Below are 23,581 nucleotides of genomic sequence, written 5' to 3' on the forward strand. Positions count from 1 at the left end.
CAGTCACCTCCACCAGAAAGCTGTAAGAAACAAGGTTCCAGTATTTCAAACCCTTATATCTAAATCCGTCAGGAGTTGTGGGAGAACCCTACTTCTCACTGGACTGGACATAACAGAGCATGAAGCAGTACATGCAGCAATGTTTTAGCTCATTAGTCTAAATCACTTCAAACAAGGAAACCTGCTTCTAAAACTTTTAAGTCCTTTTGAAAATGGAATCCCATGCAGCCCTTTGGAAAGCCCTGATGGGATTTGCTGCCAAAGCTGAATTTAGGATTTCTGGCTCGAAACAGACCACAGGAGCCTCTGTTTTCTGTTGGTTTGGGTTTTTCTTTTTCCTTCACCCTTTTTTTTTTTTTTCTTTTAAATCCTCCAAGAAACTGCCTTTCAGGAAATGCTATGTCATCTGAGAGGTTAAGTCACAGTGCGATTGTGACAGATTTTATTCTTCATGAAGTATCTAGTAAAAATGTTAGTAAAAGGAGACTGAATAATGATGTATGTATTCCAGTGAGTCAGTGTCTACCAGAAAAGAATCTTGTTCAGAAAAGTCTAGTAAGTAGTGCTTAACAGTTTGCCAGTTATCTCCCAGAGGTTTGTGCAAGAACGTCTTCTCTTGAAATGCGCATTGTCTTCAAACCCCTCCTCAGGGAAAACCTGTCTTCAAACAAATCTTCTTTCTGTTATTCCTGAAATCATCAAAGCCTTTGTTTATAAATGCCAAACATCTTTTTCATCTTAGCACAGCTTTAAACACATCTTACATCTTTCTTGTACCCTCTGGACAGTGTCCTTGGAAGCTGCTGCTTGAGCTCCAGCAGTTACTGTTGCTAAATCTAAGTAATTCTGCCTTAACATTCAGGATTATGCTCCCCAGACCAGAGCAATGGAAATAGCAGTTTAGATGAACAGCTCCCAGCAGATGGAATCTGCCCTGCTCAGAAGCATGGAAGAAAGTTTTAGCAACCTCCGTACAGTGCCTTTTGTGCCAGCACTATGGCTATGCTGTTGGCTGGTCTGCCCCTTGTGCCAGAGCTTGTATGAACATGCCTTTTCAAGAAAATGTTGTAGATGTGCTCCTCGGTGCCCACTGTGGGGAATATTCTATATGAAATGTTTATTGGATTGTTTTATGCTACTGCTGCTGCCACCTTATTCCCTCTTGTGCAGGGGCTGAAACAGAAGTAAGAGCTCTAGGTGAAGGACCGGCCTAATGTAACAGGATGATAGCAAAAGCTATGCTCCTTGCTGTGGCATGTGTCGGGATTGTTTCCTTTTGTCAGCTGCTGATATATCAGCAGGAGGCATGATTCTAGACAAAATCGAGTGTGACTTTGAATTCATCTATTCTGCTTAGTAAGAAATTGTTAAATCAAATTGAACAGGGAAAACATACCAGTATTTGGAGAACAGAGGTATTAAGGAACCAGAGATGTTGCACTTTTGCTGAGGTACACATTGCTTTTAAAATACATGGGGTGTCATGACCAGTACTGCATTTTAGGCACAGCACTGCTTTTGCCTTGCACATTGGATTATGAATTAAGATTATGCATTTTAGGTAGAGAAGAAAAAAAGGATTTTGGTAAAACCTTTCAAAATTGATTTTTTAAATTAGCTTCTCTAGCAAGCATACTTCCACCAATAGTAAGTGTGCCTTTTTCTGTGAGAGATTAATGTATGTAGCCTTATCCATTCAGTACAAAGATGCCTGAGTTTGAGATTGCTGAAAAAAATTAAGAGCTGTACCTGGAAAGTGTGGAAGTGTGTGTCAACAGCATCACTGTGAGTGCTACGTCACTAAGCCATAGAAGATTTATTGTCACTATTTATACTATTTTGGCATATCAGAATTATTAAAGTCTTCTAATCCCTTCCCTACAGATGCCAGCACTTCAGAAAATAGCAAAATACTGAAAAAAATACTTTTATGGTTTCAAAGAAAAGTGCTGTTTCCTTTGTTACTGCTACTTAAAGCCATCTGTTTCATCATTGCTGTATATTCAGTCCCTTTGAGCTGATAGAAATTTGCCTATTTCCTTCACTCGCAAAAAAAGAAGGATGTATGTCAGAAATGGGTGTTATGTATGGTGGACTCAAATTAATGGATGCTTAAAGTGCTAGAAAGTGTGGGTTTTTTTTCTCTTCCCCATCTTTTTTATGGAACAGATAAATAAGGGCATTTTAATGGGGTTTTTTCTTATATATATAAATATATATTATATATATATTTAATAAATGGAAAACTGGACAAAGGATTCCTGTTAGTAGAAGTAATCTAAATTTACATGGTAAATATAGACTAAAAAAGGTGAACTGAATGGCATGTAAGTTTCTGTGGTTTGTTTTGGGTTTTTTAATACATTTTTCTATTTGTAATCTTGAAGATGACGAACAGTGTTTTATCATCTAGAGTTCTGTAGTTCAGTTTTAACAGTGGCAAAAATACCTGAAGGTGAAAAGATCCCATTATTATGAAGAACTTACATGCTATGTTAATCTCATTTCTAAATTAGAGGGAGATGTAAGAGAGCACTGTATTTTAATAACAAAAACTGTTATACTACTTTTGCCAGCTTCGTTTAGGATTGCATTTCATTAATGGATTCTATATCTATATAGAGAGACATAAAAGTGAAGCAGGAGTTACAGGATATTTCAGTAGCACTTCAGTTACAGAAGTTTTCCAAATCTTCCTCAGGGTTTACAGTTTCATGCATATACTTGTCATATCTGTCTGCATTGGTTGTTTTTTCTATGTTCTAAACATAGACTTTTGCTTAACTCATCTCATCTAAAAATAAAGGGATGAGTCCTTCATGTGAAAGAGATTTGCATGCTCACAGACCTATAGAATCTGCAAAAATTGGTTACATGCTGCATCTGTTTTATATAAACAGCTGTGTTGCATGAAGGTTATTAATAATAGTGTTTGGATGGGGTGCCTTGTATTTTAACACATTACAGTGTAAAAGCTTTCTCTCCTTCTTCTGAGAAATCAAACTAATACAAAAGTAAAACCAAAACTAACCGTTCAGGGAAGGGAGGGCTTGGAAAGTTTTGTTCATGTAAAGAGAGGTTACATACCAGTTTGGCTTTAAGTTTAGATCTAAAATAGGAGAAAGCAGTTGCTTGTTGCATGGTAAGAAGGTGCTGTCTTCCTCAGTTGGAGCAGTATGGTATGAGAGACAGAGCTGGTTTGAAAAAATGACTGTAACTGCACCAGGAGGGAGAATGGTGAAAGGGGCAAAGTGCTGCTTCTGCTCTTGGATACTAGGGCAAAAGAATTTGGCTGAGCTGCTTAAGATGACAGTGCATCCTGACATGGCATCTGGAAAACCCATATGATTTTGGGGAGCAGTCAAGTAAAAAAAATGCTTGGTTTTCAAGGGAAAGTTCACACTCTCTGAACTGTGGTGCATAGTTTTTGAGCTAAGGTGTTTTGACTCAATTCTCTCTAATTCCCTACAATTCCCAGAATAACTTTGTTATGAGCTGGGAGTCCCTTGGGCAGCTGCCTTTGCTTTGGTGGCCTCCTGTTTGCAAGAGAGGAATTGTGGAACATTTGTTGTTTGCTGTGTCCTGCTTTCTACCCAGGCTATAGGAAGCCAGGCAGGAAGAGTGGGGCTTGTTTGGCTTTTTCTTTATGTTTGTGAGTGCATGAAAAAGGTTTTCTCCTTTTCCTCATATAGCCAAGTAGTACAGGAGAAGGATAATTGGGCTGATACCAGCCCAGTGCAAGTAGAGGCAATATTTAAATGATATCAAATGGTAATTGCCATAGGTGAAGAACGGCAGCTCATGCCCTGGAAAGCTTTTATTTAAGACAGGTCTAATCAAAGTATCAGTGTATCTACTGCATATATATGGTGTGCTCTGTTGACAAACATACAGCATGAAACAAGATAAAAAAATGCCATTTAGTTACACTCCCACTGATTTTGCCATTGTCTCCTTACATTAAGGTGCCTAAAATGTTCCCCTTCAAACTGAAACAAAGTTATGAAAAAAATGAGGTTTTTCGCTGTGTCAGACCCAGCTACCCAAAGTTATTTGCCTTTTTCTCCATGATGTTGTGTAATGAACAGTTTGTTCCATTAACAGCTTTGTTAACACAGTTATAATACTGGGTTTAAGATGAGGTTAAAAGTTCTGAGGTTTCTCAGATAACTCATATGAATCCCTGGGCTTTCTATGGACTGTATTATTAGTGAGAGTGAACCTGAAAACACTGGAAAAAGAAATGTGTCAAATAAACCAGAATGGTTAAATTAAAAAGGAAGGAAGTAGTATCTGCCCATTGCCCCAGTTGTCATAACAAGTTAACATCTGGGGGATGTGTACTGAGCCACTGTCACTTGCCTCCGAAGTGAAATGTGCCAGCTATTTGGCAGTGCAGAGAGAGGCTTCATGACAGCTCAGGACAATAATAACATCTGCAGTTAATAACACTCCTCCCTGCAGTGCATGTGCCGAGAAATCTGCCATGGTGGCCGAGGACAAGGGAACCGTGTCCCCCAGTGCGGGGCAAAGCAGTGATTTAATGCTGAGGAATGGCACTGGCAGTACTTCATCCTGATGGGTGGAAGGGTGTGTTCTGCAGTTCTGTAATTTGGTTGCAGGCCCCACATGGGCTAGTGTTTGCTGGCCTGCGTTGTGCTATCCAGGTGTGGGGAACATCCAGAAGGAGTTTGCTACCCCTGCCAGGACATCTTTGTGCTTGCTGCACTTCTAACCTCTGTAGTGGTCTGAATTGCCTGCAGAGTTAAACTGTGGAAGTGTAGAAAAGTAAGGGAGCAGGAAGAACTGGGGTAGTGCTGTGTGCAGTCTGTTTTGGAAGCAGACAAAATGAGATACAGTCACAAGAAAAGCAGCCCATGGAGAAGTAAGGTGGTGGCACAAGTGCTTTTGCTGATCTCTCGGTTCAGATCCTGTGAATTTTATTTACAAACAATTTCAGCAGTAAGTGACTTTTGAAGTACAGTCACTTTGTGAAAGAGGGCCCTTGCTTCAGGTCTTACCTTGGTCCTATGCTCAGTGTATTGCTTTGGCTGCTGCAGTGTTACTTTAAATTAAAGTCACTAAAAAAGCAAAAATAAAAGAATAATCAGGGAGTCATCAGCTACACCTTGCAAGACTTAGAAGCCTATAAAGCAGATGGGTTGCTGCATCTAAGGTCTTTCATTGTGTTACCTTCTGATGACTCATAAACCATGGCTGGAAGTTGGCCATTAGAACCCAGGACTGACAAACACCAGTGGGGTTCACATGGAATTTTGGGGTCAGCCATGGCTGTTTTAACTGAGCAAAACAAAGCACAGGGTTTTATTTGCTGAGTTTAGTAAAGAAAAAAAAAATCCAGCGCTTACAGTCAGATTTCCAAGTTTTAAGATCACTGTTGCCAGTACTCATGTGAGATTGAGCAGTGATCACAAAGTCTTTGAACAAGCTTTCTTCATGCTCTGCCATTTCTGGCTTTGCAGTTAATCATAAAAGCAGGCATTGATCCTGAACAAAGGTGGTGAGATAAGTTGAGCTAAAGCTATGGACAGGATTTTATCTCTGCATATTTTTGTTAACTGATAAAGTGAATTAAATGCAAGAATTGCTTAACAAATGTATAAACTGTAATTGTGCCAATGGGTTTTAGGCTGTAGCTTGACGAATTTATCATTCAGATTTCTAAGTTCATAACTTCACCCCAGCCAACTAGTGGAATGCTGAGTCTTAGCTAAAAAGGTCAAGAGTTGCTTTTCAAAGGGAGGTAAGAAAATGAGAAGATGGAGCACAAGCCTGTTTGGCATTTTCATCATTTTAGGGTTGGGGGGGGGTGGGGAGGGGGGCGCAGGGAGAGAAAGTTGATTTAAATGGAATGTCTCACATCATACAGCATAAGTAAATAGGCTAAGTTTTTTAATTTGGATTTGCCTTGAAACTGTCTTGTCAGGAATCGTATCTACTTAACAGGTGATAGTAGACACATCATACAAATAAATGAATGTGTCAGCTGTAATTTCAAGTGTTCTCAGCTGTTGAAAGGTTATTTCCTATAGTGGCTTCAAATCAATACGGGGGGGGGGGGAGGGGGAAGAATGTTTCCTTCCTACAGTCGGGGGTATAATTTTAAAGTTTCAGGAGTATACCAAAGTCAATGGAGTTGTCCCCACTTTGGATCCTGGGCTTTATCTCTTTTGTGGACCAGCAGATCCTAAGCAAGGAGGCATATACGTAGGTAGCCTAAGCTGTGTGTTTGTAGCATTGTTTGCACTCTCTCGTTCACTTCTGATTTCATAGAACTTCTAAGATCATTGACAGGTTAGCAGGTTTTCCTCAGCCAGACGTTACTCGGAAGTTACTGTGGGGGACGTAGAGGCAGGCAGAGTACGATTTCCTTAGAAACTGACGGAAAAAGGCAAGTCTTACATATTCAGGTATTCAGCGTATTTGGTTTTCAGACTTCACTGTGCTAGAACACTTGCTCTTGTACTCGGAAACACGGTGTTTTGTTGATGCTGGCCTTGTCCAAAACTTACACTTTCTTAAATGGGACGGACATCACAGTGGGAAAGACACTGGGATCTTTTTAGTCCCTCCCTGCAAGGTAGGTTTTGTCAGATTAAAGACTTAAATGCAGGAGCTGTGGGCAAGTGGCGTTCGTTCCGTTCCTCTAAGGTACGGCTGGCCGTTAGCGCCGCCGGGAGCAGGGTGTCCTGTAGTTGCCGCCTGTGAGCGGTGAGTTCCAGATTGTCTATCGCTAGCGCCTCTGGCACAACCCGGCCACATTTCTGGCACTCGGATCTACTGCCCCCCTCCTCGCCGGTTTTACCAGCGTGTCTCTTTTGTTTAATTGGCCGTGCCCTGCCCGCCCAGCTGAGGGGCACAGCCGCGGCCCGGCCGACAGGAGCCTGGCTTTTGTGCTGATCGGCTGGGACCTGAGCCCACCGGGGAGCAGCGGGCGGAAGGAGCGTTGCTCTGTGCAGCCAATGGGGCCCTGACGAGCTGGAGGTAGGGCGGGATTTGCCGCGCACGGCAACGGCTCCGGAGCAGCGTACCCCGAGAGGTGGGGGTGGTCGGTGGAGCGCGTGATCGTCGTGTGGAGCGGTAACGGTCAGTGCGGGGCTGCGCGGGCCCCTTCTGCTCCGCTGGGCCGGGCTGAGGCGAGGGTACGGTGCCGCTGGCCGCCGTCACCAGGTGAAGGGGTGAGCTGTGTGTGCAGCCGGGCCGGGGCCGGCTGGTGCTCGCAGCTGCTGCTCCCCAGGGCCTTAACGTGTTCCCCGTGGGCTTTTCTAGGGGCGTAGATTTGTGAAAGCGCTGCCGCTTCACACTGAATGCAGAAAGCGTGCTTTGACGCTGGTGCTTTTGGTGGTGCTTTCTGCATGTTACGTTTGCCTGCGCGATTGGCAGCTGAGCGTGAGCTGAACCTGCTGTAGAGCGCTTGTAAGATGCTAAACATTTTGCGCTTATGTACAGTGCTCGCAGGTCTCCCGCACAGGAATCTGATAATCGTAGCCTTAGAAGTGATCCTAGTGTTGCACCAAGCCTGCTTCAGTGATGCGTCTGAGTAAACAGAGTACAGTTTCTTTTTCTTTCTTTTTGCATTTGTTAGTATGGTCAGAAAACAAGGGGGTTTTTGGACCTTCTGTGTGCACACAGCCACTGCAAAATCAAGACCAGAGTCCCAAATCACAGGTGACACTGAGGAAAATTATTAACATATATGGATCTAGCCTTGAATGGGTCCGTCTAGTGCGGTACTCTCTTCCAGTGCCACCCATGAACTAGGAAACAGTAAAACAAAAAAAAGGCTAACACAAGGTGATATGATGTGACAAATACGTCCTAGTTGATGCATCTTGTCTGATCTTTTTCAGGTTGAGGTTTACATCACTGTCAGCATGTCTACATCGATTTCAGCTGTTTTGGATGCCTTTATATGGAAGAGGCACATTTGAACACAATTTATTCTTTTGTAGAACTGAATTAGGGAAATAATTTCATTTTGCAAGCCTAAAAAACATAAGCTTCCCTCCAATTCAGTTCACACTTAATGTGTGATCCTCACTGATTCATAAAGTGTCTAAGAGGAAAATGCTGGATTGATCCTGGCATTACCAGGCATTAGCACTTCCCTTCTCTAGTAAAAAAGACAGGAAGTCCATGGTTTGCATTTTTATGAGGCCTTTTAAGGATACAGGTTTCATCTGAAAATAGTTATATTATTAAAAAGTTGCGCAGTAATGCGTTGTAATAATAATATAAGTATAAAATGCTTTTTGGAATAAATTCTGGGTTGAATAATACCTCATGACATATAAGCAAAAATGTATTGTTTAAAGCTGAAATAACCTCAGAATTCAGGCAGTTTAACATATGACTCAGTAGGGATTTTTCTTAAGTATTTACCATTGCATATTTAGATTGTACAATCAAAGGCTTACTTTGCTAATTAGCCTGAAAGTAGCCGGTTAATAGAATCCACTTCTTTGATTTCCATGGAGTTGTCAATGCTATGAAGAAATGAACTTCATTTCATGGCAAAACTTGTTGCAGGTGCACCAGAGAAAACCCAATTAAAACAGTGATACTTTTATATAATTGGTTTGTACAGGAAAGAATGCTGTTTCATGTGCTGTTTTTCACCAAGTGATGGGATACACAGCTTGTTTTTGTTATGTGAAGCTTCTAATACTATCTTGATACAGAACTGCATATAGCGACATGTCACTATGAACAAGTACTGTAAATATGTTCTTCGTGCATGTGTTTGTAGGTAAATGATCAGGTAAAGAAAATTAACTTTTTTTTTAATGTTAAATTTCTGTTTGGTTCTAGATTAAGATTCTTCATTAGAAGACATGCAGATCATCTGGAGTTATACTCAGCATCTGAAGTCAAGCAAAGAGGAATGCCAGGTAAGCATTTTTTTAACTATAGTAATGAAGATCTGAAAATATTTGTGTCTGAACTGCAGAACTTGAAAATAGTGAATTTGTCAAATATATCTTACAATGAAAAATGAAAGAGGAAAAAAATTCGTTGAAATTGTGCAAAATGGTGTATACAGCTCCTCAGAACTCTTATGTGTTGGGCTGCTGGCTCTGAGAAGGCCTGCATCCAAGATCCTGCAGAAATCTGACGTTTCATAACTAGATAATTTTTCCTAAAAACACCCACCTTAACATATAATAGTGTTCTCACAGGAAAGCAGCTTCCCCTCTCTTTTTAAACTGACAAAGGCATTCATCTCTAGAGAGAGTTTTTAAACTCATTTGTGGAGGAGGATTCAACTGGTACAGAGCTGGACCTAGTCATTTGGACTGTTAGGCACCGATCCTGCAGACTGATAAATCAGAGAAGTCATTGGTGGTGGAGACTGACAGAAAAATAAGTGTCTCAAATGCACAGATAGGTGTTAAGGGAAAAGATAAGCTATACCAACAAATAATTTGCTATACCAATGTGTGTTAAAGTCTCTTGGAATCCAAAGTCTGCTGGCATTCCAGAAAACAGAAAGTTGATAGCATCATCTACAGCTGTGAGAGTATGGGAGGGTATTTTTTAAAATGTATTAGAGGGCTGGTATCATGACTTATAAAAAAAATATTATTGGAATTATTTAATGCTAACCAAAGCATACACATGCTTTATAAAAAGATTTGGAAGTATGTATAAGTTTTGAAAATAGTAATATAGTTGTATTTCAAGTTGGTCTTTGAAGTCAACTCAGGGGGAACTCATTTTTGCAGCAGCTTTATTAGTACTGGATATCATGTGGCTGTTTCATTATGAGTTTAAAATCTGATACAGATGCAAAAAATGTTAAAGGAATGAGTAATGGTGTCAGTTTCTTGATACTGGCAGATTTAGTATCTGCCACTGTTTGGAGTGGGAGTACTGCCAGTGGTCTAGTTTTATGAGAGAAGTTTGGTTTAATAATCAGCATTGTTTTTTGTTTGCTTTGTGTGAGAGACCAGTTCTTTATGTACATGGTTTCATCTTCCCCTGCTGTGTTGAAAAAGATGCTATAAAATATGTATAGAAGCATAAATTATTTTTATTTTGCCATGAAAACGTAATTGAAATATCACTGGTTATAATCTGCTGTTAGGAACTGGAGTTTTGTTAAGATGTTGAGTTTTTTTTCCCTTTACAACAAAGTATTGGATTTTGATCCCATTTAATTTTGGGAAATGAAGATAACTGTCAAAATGACACTGCATTGTGGTTTGCTGTGATTACCAAAAAACTGGGTTGGAAGACAGCTCTGGAAATTCTGGAAGTCCAGGGTGCTGAAGGAGTCATTTAAGTGTTTGGTGTTAACCAAGTGCACCACTGTTTATTACAGCTATGTAATACATGCTTATAAATACCTCTAGGAATGTAAAATAATATGTTATGTAGCTGGCTGTCCAGGCTAGTAATGGCAGGGTTGATGGTTAAATAGGTACAGAAGAAGGAGCGATGATAATAACCAACCAGGATGTAGCAAGCAGGGTTAGAAAACCCAGAAAGAACAAAACCACACACAAAATCCCTTGTGGATGTTACAACACAGCCTGCCTTTAAGTTCAGCCCCTGCCCATACATTGTCTGCACAGATTCAGAGACCTAATTACTCCAGCAGTGTGCTGGACCTTGTCCCACCAAAATTAATATGAATGCGGCCCTGCAATTAACCTAGTTGCAAAACTGGGACCTAACATTATGTTGGGGATGTAGCTGCTGTGGGGAGAGATGATGTCCCCATCGGAAATACCACTTATTTGAAACCTCAGAAACTTCATGGATGTAGGAGGAGGGGAGGGGGGAGCTTGCTTTTTGTGTGTTACATTGACAGACTCTTAAGGTATTTGGGAAGCTGCTCTTCACTAGTGACTATAGAACTATTATTAGTGTTTGAATCTCTGAAATGTTTTTGTGTCTTGAATAATTTAAGACTGAATTTAATCCAGTATGATCAAGTATGGTATATTTTAAGCATATGGTTTTGTGATATGTATGGTGCCAGGTATGACTTAAGACAGGATGCTGAGAAACTTTTTGAGGACAGTAACATGAGGTCTTTCTGCTTACTTGTCTGAAGGAAGATGACTTTCCAGAATTGTAGCTAAAATTGTAGCTAAAATTGTAGCTCTTACATGGATTGAGAACTGCAAACCCTGTTCTGGCTACCTTTTTACATTAAGGAAGTTTTGGACCAGTACAATGCTTTTCTGTTGCATTAAACTGTGGCTGGGAAATCTCAAGTTATGAAAATTTATTTGAGGTTTACTGAAATATGCAAATTTTTGCTCCCAGTGACTCAATCTTCTTGGGCAGAAGGAGACACTGGAGTAAATTACCTTTTAATATAGATGGCTTAGGGACTTCCTTTGGGATTTAATTTTCTTTGCCCATTTTGGTCTTTGTTCCAAAATTGTCATCGTAAAACCTGAAGAAAAAAAATTAAGCAGAGGCTTGTCTGCTATATTTTGTTTCAGTGTCTGGAGAATATCCTAATTGTTGTTCTGCAGATGCAGTCCTGAATGAATCCGGAGTATATTCCATGATCGCTGTTTTACATACACAGATAAGTTTATTTTTGTGTGTGTGTGTTTTACAGTGCTGTTGTTTCTGATACAGAATATTACTTTGGGTTCACAGAAGGAGCTAAAAACAAATCCTGAATCTCAGCAAGATTCCTGTGAATCAGACATTTTCACTTCTGTTATGAGATTGAACAATACATCAGATGCCAGTTAAGACAGGTACTACTTTCACATCTGTATGTACTCCTGTTTATCTAGCACTGTTATCTGCTAGACTGCAGGGACTGTAAATTGTGAGTTCCTGTTTCAATTCCCATGGAAATTCTGTAGCTTTATGATAGGATCCACTGTGGGGTGTAGCTCTGTAGTCGATTTCCCTGGACCTGTACTTACAGTGAGCTCCCTAAAGAGCAGAAAGGCTTTTCAATTGAAAATAAATAGAGTAACTTAAAGAGGAGCGAATCAAAGTTCAGACAAAACAAGTAGACTTGATAAATCCCATGTGTTCTTGCGGTGTTTCAGGCTTCAGTTTAGTTACTAGGCTTGGTTTCAGTGCTGCCTGGGTTTCACACCCTCTAGCCTGTAGGAGAGTCTCTGCCATTCCTGTGCTGTGGTGGTACCTGTCTGCTCCTCTGCACGGAGCCTGTTGTCTCTGTAGCACCCTTTCTTAGCTTGAGTGGTAGAGTTTGAAATGCAGATAATCATAGATAAGTGTAAAAGGCTTTTATTCTTATTTTTTCTGGCCAGTTTCTTTATAGTGTGTTTTGTATGAAGGTCCACACCAGTTTCAAGGTCTTTTAACTTGTACTGAGGAGTTCTTCAGTGGTTTGTCCAATTTTCATCTTTCCTTTACATTGAGTTCATTATCTGCAGAGATGACTGTTTAAGGTTCAGTTTTTGCTTCCTTTGAAGTATGAGGGAGTATAAAATATTACTGCCTTTTTGGGTTTATTTGGTCAGGCTGTTTATTACTTTATTGCCTCTTAGAGGTATGTGTGAAAGTTGTCTGCCTTTTGATCTTCTTAAACTCCAAAACCTGCCATGTTAAAGGTCCTCATTATTTGAAATTCCCTCTGCTCTGTTTTCTTTGTAGCCATTCCTTATTTGTTCCTAATAATTGCCATCAAAAACTCTTGTCTCTTTAGTTGATGAAACGCAAACCAGATAGATTTACATGACTTTGGCAACTAAGGAATGTCATGTAACTGTTTAAATGAGGTTTACCCTTTAAACAGTTATATCTTACAAGCATCCACTGAAAACAGGCCTGCGAAATCTTGCGGTCATTGACAGACCACAGACTGTGACCAGCTTTTCAAAGCTATTAATGTCGAGCTGTGCACTGTGACAGTTGTTCCACTGAACCTTTTTGCACCTGCTCTCCTCTCCTGAGCAGATTCATAAGAAACATGATATACATGAATATATATATACCATGTAAGTAAAATAATGTGGAATCATGACTGTTCATGCAGAGAAACAGCTCGGGTGTCCAGTTTTCTTTCTCAGCATAGTCAGGGATTTCTGGGAAAACAAAAACCTCAGCTACTTTCTAGGAAAGAATAGCTCTAATTCTCCACATGCTCTAGTTTTCATTCTTTGAAGTGTTTATACTTGGAGAATATTTTGTATGCATTAGATCTTGGTATCTTACATGTTAAGAGCCAGTGTCCTTTCACAGCAAAATACTTCCATCAGTTAACAGTTTCTCCACACAAAAGCTCCATCCACAGGCAGTTTCTGCTCTACAGGGGGAACTAACATCTGTGTTATAATATTCTGTACAGCAGCAGCGGTGCTTCTACTGGTACAACAGAAAAAAAAAAATGCAAGAACTTGTAGCAACCATAAGAAAGTAATTCCCAGTGTGCAAGAGACAGCGTAAAATGAATGATGAAAGTTTTTTTTTTTCCTTGATGTGGAATGAAGTAATCACTGGTGCAAGAACTTCCACTGATTACAGGTAGTGGGTTTTATACTGCTGAAACTTTTTGTGGTAGCAAATGAAACCTTTTGCATGATTCCCTGAGTGAGTGTGTGGTGGTGCCAAGTGCCTGTTTCGGTGCTGGAAGGTGACCAGGCAGTGTGGCACAGCCCACCTTGTGTTCCCTGTGCCTGGAGATGCTACAACAGGATTCTGGCAGTTTCCAGACACAAAATGGGTTACTACTAACTGTGGAAGTACCAGTAAGCCACAGCAGTAGTAGGCAGTTGTGCTGCTGGGCATCCTGCTTTCCAGGTGAGATATTAAAAGAAAAGTCTGACTGTTCTTCCTTGCAAGAGCATTAGCTTAATTTCATTACCAGATCCTACTTTTTGGCAATTTCTCCTTATAGTAATTACAGCATTTAAACATGTAAGTAAGTAAGTGGTTATGGTCTACCTCAGAGGTGGGTAAAGTGACAAAGCATTGTTTTCAGTTACAAGGCTGCCTTTGGGTTTGTTTTTTTTTTATACAGACAAAAAGTCATGCAGTTCCTGAAGGCACAGCAATACAGACCATATTTTTGAATCTACTTTTGAGAGGTTATAAAGTAAACCTACAGAATGGCCTGAGATAGACCTACTTCTGTGACTGGAAGGGAATATTTTAATTAGCTGTCCATGCCTTTGTATCAGCTGGTTTAGATGTGTATCAGATGTTTGATACATAAAGCATGGATTCTGTTTTACTAGTAAAATCCAACTTTTTTTTTTTTTTGCTTTGTTTCAGAAAGACTAAAGTACTAGAATAGTTCATATGAAGGAGCCTTCCTGAGCAAAATGGATTCTGGCACTGGCACTCTGACCGCTGATGCTAAAACCCTGTGAAGCTGCAGCATGTTCAGGAGCAAGGCAAGTGAATTGCAAAAATAATGTAAGATTTTATTATAGTCTATAAATAATTTTTATATATTGTGGCATTGTATTAGTGTGAAACCTGACCTGTGGACTTCCACTTTCCCCTTCAGTTGCATCCTGACTTTTTTGGACTTTGTCTTGCTTAAAGCTACTTACAAAGGTAGAAAAGCCAAAAGAATCACAACACTATTAAGGTGGACTGTGATTCTACTGTAATTTGACCATCGAGCCATTTGTGTAGTTATTCTAGGTACGTTCAGCATGCAGATGCTGCACTTAAAAGCTGTTCTAGTCTTCTGCCATTTAAATGTGAATGTAAGTAGGAATCTTTCTTCCAGTGTCATATGCAAAACAATAGTGTTTCTTCTCATTTTACATGACAGCAGAGACAGTTTTTGGTATAAACTTCTGGCTGTGCCGAAAACTGACACCAGCTTCAAGCTTTGTGCGTCATTTTAAAATCAGAATTTGGTTACTGATGATTTGGCTTCATGAAAGTGATTGTTATGCATCTCTCAAAGTTGAACCATGGTATACTTGATTACACTATCCATAATTGTTTTAAGACTTATCTAAAGAAAAGTCTGCACAGAGAATTTCCAAAGCTGACTTTCACTGGACTGTTGTATATGGTAAAATTCTCTCGTGCTAGTGTCCTCACAGGTCAGCATCACCCATTCTAAATTTCTTTGAAGTCTTAATGCACAGAGATATCTGATGTGTCTTAGCAGAGCTGGAGTTTCTTCGAGCTTGCAAGGAGACAGCTGTGATCACCCAGTACTGGAGAAGAGTTTACTACAAGTGTAAGTAGGTACGTTATGTTTTCATCAGAATAGAACACAAACAGTATAAACGTTGAACACTTTTATGGGTAAAGGACAAATTTCATTTATTAACACAAAAATTTTAGGAACTTTTCTTTGTAGAAATAATGTGGTATTTGTGTAGTGAACAGAATACTTCTCCTTTTAACTTTAGCATTTCTCATGGTCCTTCACTATTTTTGTGCAGAATCTGTGGGAAAGTAATAAAAAACAGTATGTCAGTATGTGTAAAAGAAGGGTGGTTCCTGCTTTTGAAAGATTTTCAGAAATCTAGATAGTTTTCCTTCAGTTTTTAACTCCCCTCCCTTACCTGTGACGTGGAAAACACAAAGGTGGACAGCCCAAGCAGCACTATTTCAGCTAAGTTGCATTTTACTCACAATATATGTTTAGCAAGATGCAGAGACATCAGGAAGCAGCAAGTGCTCTGTGTTACACAGCTGGCTGTCCCACTTGACAACAGTCCATCTGGAACACTGGTCAGCTAAAGCAGAGATGCTTGCAGGCACACTGGCACACATTTTCTGGACACGTCTGCTTGTAATGTTACATTTGTTTGAAGGCTTGTTTGACAAGCAGAGGACTAAGCCATTTAGCAGTACTAGAATTAAGATCAAGCAGGGGAAAGCTTTGCAAGCAAAAGCAGCTTCTTTTCAGTAACTGGGAAGTAGCCCTGCTCTGTTGAACAATCAGCTAGCAGTCCCTCTACAGGCGCTGTGCTGACTGGGGAGTAGGGAAGTCTCTGCATCTAAGCAATGGGTTATGTTGGACAGGAGCCCAACTTTCTCATTACATTGACAAGAGGGCAGCTGTCTTTTGTCACGCAGCAGTCCAGACCTGACATTCTGCTAGCAGCAGGCAATACCAGGGAAGCTCTCTCCTGTCAATACCACTTGCCCCTGCAGCAGACTCCAGCTCGCAGTAGGGCTCTGATAAGTGTCAGTTTATTGCTTTTAATCCTCAGGGCGATCAAGCAGGGATCAGCACGTCCTCTGTGGATGGCTGCCAAGAAATGGTATAAGGTCACTCTCGGGAGCAGGGCATAAACCCTATTGTAATATGGCAACTCATAAATTACACTTGCATTTCCAAAATACAGATGATTTAGATATAGGGTAGGTGTTAAATGCAAACAGACCAAGTAATATGTATGTACAATTTATTTAAAATACCTTTTAACATACACATAAAACCCCCTCACGATTTATACAGTCTAAGTTCTAGCAACATATACAAATACTGAGCAACTACAATACATGCTGAGGTATGAACATACATTCTGGGAGAATATTCAAGCCAGACAAGATTGACATACATTTGATATCCACATGTCTTCACATGTAAAAAACAGACCCATTAAATGCACCTCTGCTTGTATTGTACACAGGAGAATTCTAATCTGAAATGTGTCATACAACTTACATTTGGGAACCAGTGTTTACAGTTTGTGGCATACATTTTAAACCCAACCATTACACATTCAAACTTGGTTAACCCTAGCAGGTAACATCTTCAAAGCTGACAGCAGGGAGCAAAGCTTGGGACCAATTTCTTTCAAAAAAGGGACTTAATTCTTAAGAGCACCCATTCCTGTTAACAGCTCATGCTGCCCAGATAATGAGACTGCATTATGGTTGTTCATAAAATAAGCTCCTGTAGAGAAACTGTTTAATTCTGACACCATCTTAGCCTGCAGTATATCCACAGTTCTACTGCACCTGGCCTACAGAAAATACTAAATCCAAGAGCTTTATTTATTTACTTACTTAAACACATCCATTTATTTTTATAGTACATTAATATTCCTAAGACTGGTACAGTTTGAAAATGCATTACTTTCTTAACTTGAATGGAATATGTCACACCTTTCAAATAAAATCAGCTCAGATAATTTCAAAGTCATAGTTGCTGCTGATGGACAAGAACACTTACCTGTTTAGGCAAGATGACAAAGAAAGATTGCAGACTAGCACTATCAAGCAGAAAAAGTTGTGCTATCATCAAAATACGAATTCCTAGGAAGGAATTGCTTTTTCATGAATGGGTCCTATATACCACCCTTACTTACATTCACATTTAGGCTTAAGACACCCAATTCAAAACAAACAAACAGAAAATAATTCTCAATGAATGAGAATGATCCAAGAATTGTAGAATTAGGCTTTAAGGCAGCACAGAGTATGTAATAACACATTCTAGTAGTTAATAACAGGCCACAAGTAATTTTGGATTACTGAGTTTACATATAGCTCCTATGCAACCAAATCTTTAAGTGATAAGGCAGGATACTGTACTGGTGTAAGACAATAGTGGCAGCCTTCTTGAACAGTAGCTGAGTTTTGATTTGATTCTTCTGCACCTGATTTAAGGACCCAGGGTGTTAAGTAAGGCTGACCTGAATTACTGTACAGAAACAAAGAGTAATCACTGAAGTCCATAAAACTAGGCTGATGTGTAGGTAGGGGGTTTCGCATGTATACATTAATTCAGCATCCTCCCAACTGTGCTGTTACAATAAAAATAAAGCATTTTTATAGTGTGTTTTTTCTACTACTTAGGTTCAAAAGCTGTGCTTTGTTTCTAACAAGATAAAAAAATGGCAAATACGACATTCAAATTGTTTTCATGATTACCCAGCTAAAACTAGTTACCCCAAATAGAAGACTGACCCCAAAGTTTTCATAGCAGAGAATATTCAAAGGATACAAATTCCATGTAATGCTTTTGAAATGGACAGACACTCTTTGGAACAGTACTGGTTCTTTTGTAAAGGTTTTGGAATCTTTTATACTTCTAATAAGAATAATCATAAGAAAAGCCCTAAGGCTAAAGTTTTTCAGTTGTGCTAAAACATACTGTATGTGCTAAATGTGTGTATGACAACACAAACTGTGCACCATTAGAATATTTGTGTGCTTCCTTAAGCACTCGCAAAACTATATACATATCTTTCTTTGTATATAAGCTTCCATCTTAACACAAAGCAACAGATACTCTGGCGCAGGCAGATTGGGGGACAGAGGGAACCTTTATAAATTTGGTCACCCCAAACACCTCTGTCACACTGACCCTCCGGGAAGCCTAAATTCGAGGCAGACACTATTCAGAGTAGCCTTTACTTAGTACAGAAAAATGTAAAAGCAGTTGCCATGCAGTTTGCTTGTATGGTTTTATGTCTCCTGGCTCCTTAGGAAGGAACAAGACTGAGGGGCTTAAGGAGATGAGGCAGAAAACAGATTGTAGAGGCAGCAGGTTCTAGTTCTGGAAGGTGAAAGAAAATGGTGGGAAGCTTCTGAGGAACATGTGGTTGATGATTCCTAATCCTGTGAACAAAAGCTGAAATAATTCAGAATCAAACCCGTTATGCCATGAAGTTAATAGGATTTTTGCCATCAGTCCTGACAGTAATTTTTGAAGTACAAGGTTGTACAGACATTAAATAAAGTAAAATGAATTTTAGACACTACAGTGCTTACATATAGCTCTTAGAAAGTCAGAAGCTTTGAGTTTTGGTCCCATCAACTCCCCCACCCCTCCACAGTACCATTCGCAAGAAATCACTGGCTTTTGTACTTTAAGCTGTTTCTCCCAATTTATCATTCACATCTATGAATTACTGAAGCTAATCTTGAAGAGTTCTTCTCTCATGTCTGACAGACAATTGTACAGTAGTAATAAAACTGTCCATGGTTTTACAGGAGACAAGCTATTAATTATATGTACAGCTTCAGGAAAGGCAGGATTACTAGCTTTCCTGACCTACCTATCACATCTTTTGGTTCAGCATTGTATTAAGACTGACAAAATCAAAACAATGCAATTGAAAACTGTACCTGTCAGCTTTATGGAACTGGCTTTTAAAAACAAGCCATCGTTCTACCTTACTCATGAGCTGAGTTCATCCTTACTCCCAGTGGCATGGGCCACACCCTGTGGTACCTGGTACACCAATTCGTCAGTGGTACCTGGCGCTGGTTGCCCCTTGGGCGTATCATACAGCACTTGTGCTGAGGATGTGCTGTCTGTCCTAGATAAGAGTGTATTGCAAGTTCCAACCAGTGGAGAAGCTTGATTCCCTGCACTTTTGAAAGTGGAAATGGAAGGAATGCCAAGAGGTACGTTGGGATGGCTGGACATGTCCATGATAATGGGAGTTGCATATTCTGGTCCAGTTATAGGTAGTGGTTCAGCATAGGCATGATAAACTTCTTGGATGGGTGAACTGTAAGGGTCCAAATCAGCGTAACTTGCTTCTTTTCCTTCCTCTGGTTTAAAGGTGGATCTCTGATGAAGCCTGCCAACAAGTCCACCTACCAGTGGCTGAGCATACTCTGTGTTGCAAACCCCAGCAAAACAAAATAAAAACGCACTTAAAGGAATTATTTTTTCTGCAGTGACATTACATTAAATACAACCTATCAGTCAGTAGCACCACAGACATTGTTATCTTAGATCCAGTCAGTGATCCGTCTGTCTGCCGGTGGCAACTGCTTTGGAAAAAAGGAATCATTTCACCCAATAGATAAAGCTACAATATCCCAATTTCTCAGGTTACACTTCTTCCCTTGTGAGCTGCAATTTCCCATGCTGTAAATCTGCTTCAAAACAAAGTCAGTTTTTTGAAGAAAAGCGAGAAACCCGCTAGCTGGGTAAAAACAGATCAGGCAGAAAGAGGAATGGACTCTTCATTAGGGACTGTAGTTATACGACAAGGGATAACAGGTTCAGACTTAAAACAGGGGAAGTTTAGACTGGATATAATGAAGAAATTATTTACTGTGAGGGTGGTGAGGCACTGGAATGGGCTGCCCAGGGAAGTTGTGAGTGCTCCATCCCTGGCAGTGTTCAAGGCCAGGTTGGATGGAGTCCTGGGTGACATGGTTTAGTGTGAGGTGTCCCTGCCATGGCAGGGGGATTGAAACTAGATGATCTTAAGGTCCTTTCCAGCCACAACTATTCTATGATCCTATGTAATTCTCCCTGCCTTGAAGCCATAACTCCTGCATACCTGCACACCGCCACCATCAGTATGTAAGCACAGAACCAATGGCAGTGTCAGTCATCTTCCCCTAATGACTGGTTCACCAGGGGAAGGGCACATGCCATTATCAGGAACTCCTCCTTTTCTAGATCAAAATAATTATATAAGCCATACAGTCAGTGTAGGCAACCAAGTGCCACATTCATACGTGTGCATAAAAATAATGAGGTGAAATTGCTTCCAGTGCATGAAAAATATCCTTCAACCCTTTCTGGGCTTAAGACAGGTAAAATTACTGCATTAACTTGAGAAAGTGTTATTTACAACACTTCAAGTCAATTAATCCATTCTTTTTTGATACTCAGAGAACAGCTTTGAAAAAGCCTGCATTTTACGTGTGCTTGCCAACAGAACTACTCATTTTTCCCGTTTCCCCAAACGAATGGGAAATAATTAAATGTAGTCAGTTTCTAACATTTTTTAGCATGTCTAGTTAGTTATTTGTTTCCTGGCCTGCAAAACCAGTAAAATGTACCTGCAGACTCTGTTTGCAGCATTGTTGGGACTTCTCTTGGTCTTAGGTGACTTATTTCACTGCTGCTGTAGCGTACAGGCGTTTCTTCATGTTCTGCTGACTTGGTTGGGAGAAACTGCTTCATTCCTTTCCACCATCCTTCATAGGGATTTTAAAAAAAAACAACAACATCTAGGCCTGCATATATACTGTATTTTAAGCTGCTAAAATATTTTTGCAGTAATTACCAGTATCTGCATAACCTCAGGTTACAAGGTATTTTAACATTTTCTGAGGTGACAGCATTACTCTCACCCAAACAGCCTGCTTGACTGCTCCCACTTCAAATGCCTGTAGAGCTGCTGCAGTCTAGTGAGCCTACTCCCCAGCATCCATTAGCAGCAGTGCTGGAGCTACTCATCACATTAATAAACTCATAAAATACAACACAGCAAATACTAAAGTCAGCCATTATTCCAGTCTGTTAATTGAATATTTACATAAAATTTTTGATAAATCTCAGTTACAACCTCAAGAGTACATTTAATTAATTTGGCTTCTTGCTATCAATGTCCTCTTTCTAACTCACATTGTCAAAAATAGTTGATGAGTGAATATTTGCAAAAACCTGAATAAAAAGGATTTTAACTTCAGTGGAAACAAAAAAGGTGTGACTGGTCATGAATGTTTCCTTGAGAGAAGGGAGGGGGTGGTGGTTGTGTTAGGTTCCCCTATCTCTCCCCCCAGCAGCCAGAGCCATTCTAGTTTTACTGTCCATTAACATATTTCATTCCAGCTGTAAGAGACTATCCTGTAGGTAACACCCAAGAAATGGGAGATTCAAAACTGAAGAACACTGTTTAACAAAATTTGACGTGCCTGACTGGAGGGGACAGACAGAGGTTCCACAGAGAAGCTCAGCAACAGTATTGTGATCGTGGATTTTGCCAGATTTACTTTTAAGCAGTACCAAAAAAGTACCAAATACATGATTATCAAATGTAGAAAGACATTCTCCTAACTTACTTTTTCCCTCATGTGTGTAATTAAAAGGTTCTGTAGTTTGTTTCCTAAAGGAGATCTGAAGCTGTTCGCTCTAGTAATAATCCAGAGAATTGAAATAGTTTAGTCTGTCCAGAATAGCAATTCAGTGCTCACTAGGCCTACATCAGTTAGCATTAGAGAAGCTTCTGCTAGTGGAAATTGTCAGTGTTGCTGCAATCTGAAATACATATCAAACAAAAAATGTGAAGGATTTCAGAAAACTCTTTTGTTACCTGCACGATCCCAGTAAGGTAGATCATAAGTGCCCTCAGTTTTTTTCTTGCTGTGAAAAAGAAGAAAAAGGAGGTGTTTCAGCTCATGTATTTATCTGAAGGTACATTAATTAACACTCAGCAACTATCACCTTGGCTGTAGCTGGTCATCAGATTTAACACAGAAGCACCAGTAACCTGTCTTGCTATCATCAGTGCTGCTACTGGAGAAACCAGTTTTCAGTAAAAGCACTTGTAAGGGGAACATTACAAAAAGCTGTTTTCACTGCCCTTGCAAGTCACAGAGAATACAGTTCTGAACAAACTCCTTCCACAAGGGCAGACCGCGTAGCTCCCACAGCAATACATGCAGCACTGTATTCCCCACACCAAGCTAACATTCATTTAAAGCACTTTCATTAATCTGATCATTTACCGGTTTCTCCAATGCCACGCACAAACTAAGATAAGAATCAGAGTAGTGAAGACCATCACCAGCACTGGAACCAGAACTGCTGCCAATGCCACATCTGAAAGCCATTAAATTAAGTGGTGTCAGAAGAACTTCTCATAAATCAGTGTTTAATTTGCAAATTACTTGGGTAAAGCACATAGTTTTCATGTACAGCATCCATCGCACCAGATTCCCCCCAGCTAAACTACCCTGCTGGATGCTCCCAGTGTAAATGTCATTAGCATCTAGCTCTTCTACAGCTGCTATTTTTGCAAGGTTTGTCATGGAAATCGACACATTCTATTGTAAGTGAGGTGTTTGTGTTAGAACAATATATTTTATTATTAACAAGGAAAATCAAGAGCAACTACTGAAGTTTGAAACACTACAGTAGCTTAACAGAAGCAGTCCATGCTGGGTCTGCCTGTCCCCTACCATCTAAAGGACATGTCACCAGTGCCTGCATCTACAGTGATCTTTCTCCCTTTTCTGACCGTTTTCTTTGATAATAAAAAAGATGCTGCTAGATGGTGTTTTTTGAATTTCATGCTCCATAAAATATTAGCTATGTCAAAAGTGTTTTGTCCTAAGAATTTAACAAATAACAAAACAGTTACAACTGGTTAACTCCCAGTTGCCACTTCTCCTGACAAAATTTATTCAGCAATTAAAAGCTGAACTTGGTATGAACAAGTTTTGAAAGACAGAATTTATATATTTAATATGACTGTTGTGGTTTAATCCCAGCTTATAATTAGCTCCCCACAGCCACTTGCTCACTCACTGCCTGGTGGGATGGGGAAGAGAATTGGTAGAAAGTAAAACCCATGGGTTGAGATAAGAAAAACTTAATAAATTAAATTACTACTATTATTATAATAATTGTAATGAAAAGGGAAACAACAAAAGGAGAGAGAGAAATAAAACCCAAGAAACACAAGTGATGCATAGTGTAATTGCTCATCACCTGCTGCCCATAAGCAGCAATCAGAACCTACCAGCCAACTCCCCACAGTTTCTACACTGATCATTTTCTATGGTATATATGGTTCTTAGCTAGTTCAGGTCAGCTCTCCTGGCTCTCCTCCCTCCCAGCTTTTTGTGCTCCACCTCAGTGGCAGAGCATCAGCGACTGAGAAGTCCTTGATCAAGGTAAGTGCTACTTAGCAAAAACGAAAATATT

The 23,581-nt window shown here is 40.0% G+C and overlaps 1 protein-coding gene and 2 long non-coding RNA genes across 6 annotated transcripts in view; 1 reads left to right on the forward strand and 2 right to left on the reverse strand.

Moving 5' to 3' along the window:
- Nucleotides 1-21: 21 nt before the first annotated feature.
- LOC133219345 (uncharacterized) lies at nt 22-6,742 on the reverse strand. 3 transcript variants are annotated; one of them, XR_009727406.1, is made up of 4 exons: nt 6,424-6,742; nt 5,370-5,508; nt 5,022-5,081; nt 22-460 (listed from the first exon to the last, which is right to left on the reverse strand). It is a non-coding gene; the product is annotated as an uncharacterized LOC133219345 (long non-coding RNA). The 3 variants fall into 3 exon arrangements; XR_009727407.1 differs by lacking the exon at nt 6,424-6,742 and adding an exon at nt 6,144-6,257; XR_009727405.1 differs by lacking the exon at nt 6,424-6,742 and having other exon boundaries at nt 5,370-5,889.
- Nucleotides 6,743-7,062: 320 nt separating this feature from the next.
- On the forward strand, nt 7,063-8,595 carry LOC133219406 (uncharacterized). The gene is made up of 2 exons (XR_009727431.1): nt 7,063-7,191; nt 7,872-8,595. It is a non-coding gene; the product is annotated as an uncharacterized LOC133219406 (long non-coding RNA).
- A 7,743-nt stretch (nt 8,596-16,338) lies between these two features.
- Nucleotides 16,339-23,581, reverse strand: part of DCBLD2 (discoidin, CUB and LCCL domain containing 2) — a 43,810-nt gene continuing 36,567 nt past the window's right edge. For both annotated transcript variants that reach the window (XM_061366581.1, XM_061366580.1), the window contains exons 12-15: nt 22,381-22,474; nt 21,966-22,015; nt 20,710-20,847; nt 16,339-19,524 (exon numbers count right to left, since the gene is read on the reverse strand). In XM_061366581.1, coding sequence (XP_061222565.1) covers nt 19,079-19,524; nt 20,710-20,847; nt 21,966-22,015; nt 22,381-22,474 — 728 coding nt within the window. In that variant the 3' untranslated portion in view covers nt 16,339-19,078. The remainder of the gene's footprint in view (nt 19,525-20,709; nt 20,848-21,965; nt 22,016-22,380; nt 22,475-23,581) is intronic.

This window comes from Neopsephotus bourkii, unplaced genomic scaffold (genome assembly GCF_033783945.1).
Source record: "Neopsephotus bourkii isolate Nb327-2 ecotype Australia unplaced genomic scaffold, CSIRO-AGI_Nbou_v1 NB_1350, whole genome shotgun sequence".
Classification (NCBI taxonomy): domain Eukaryota; kingdom Metazoa; phylum Chordata; class Aves; order Psittaciformes; family Psittacidae; genus Neopsephotus; species Neopsephotus bourkii.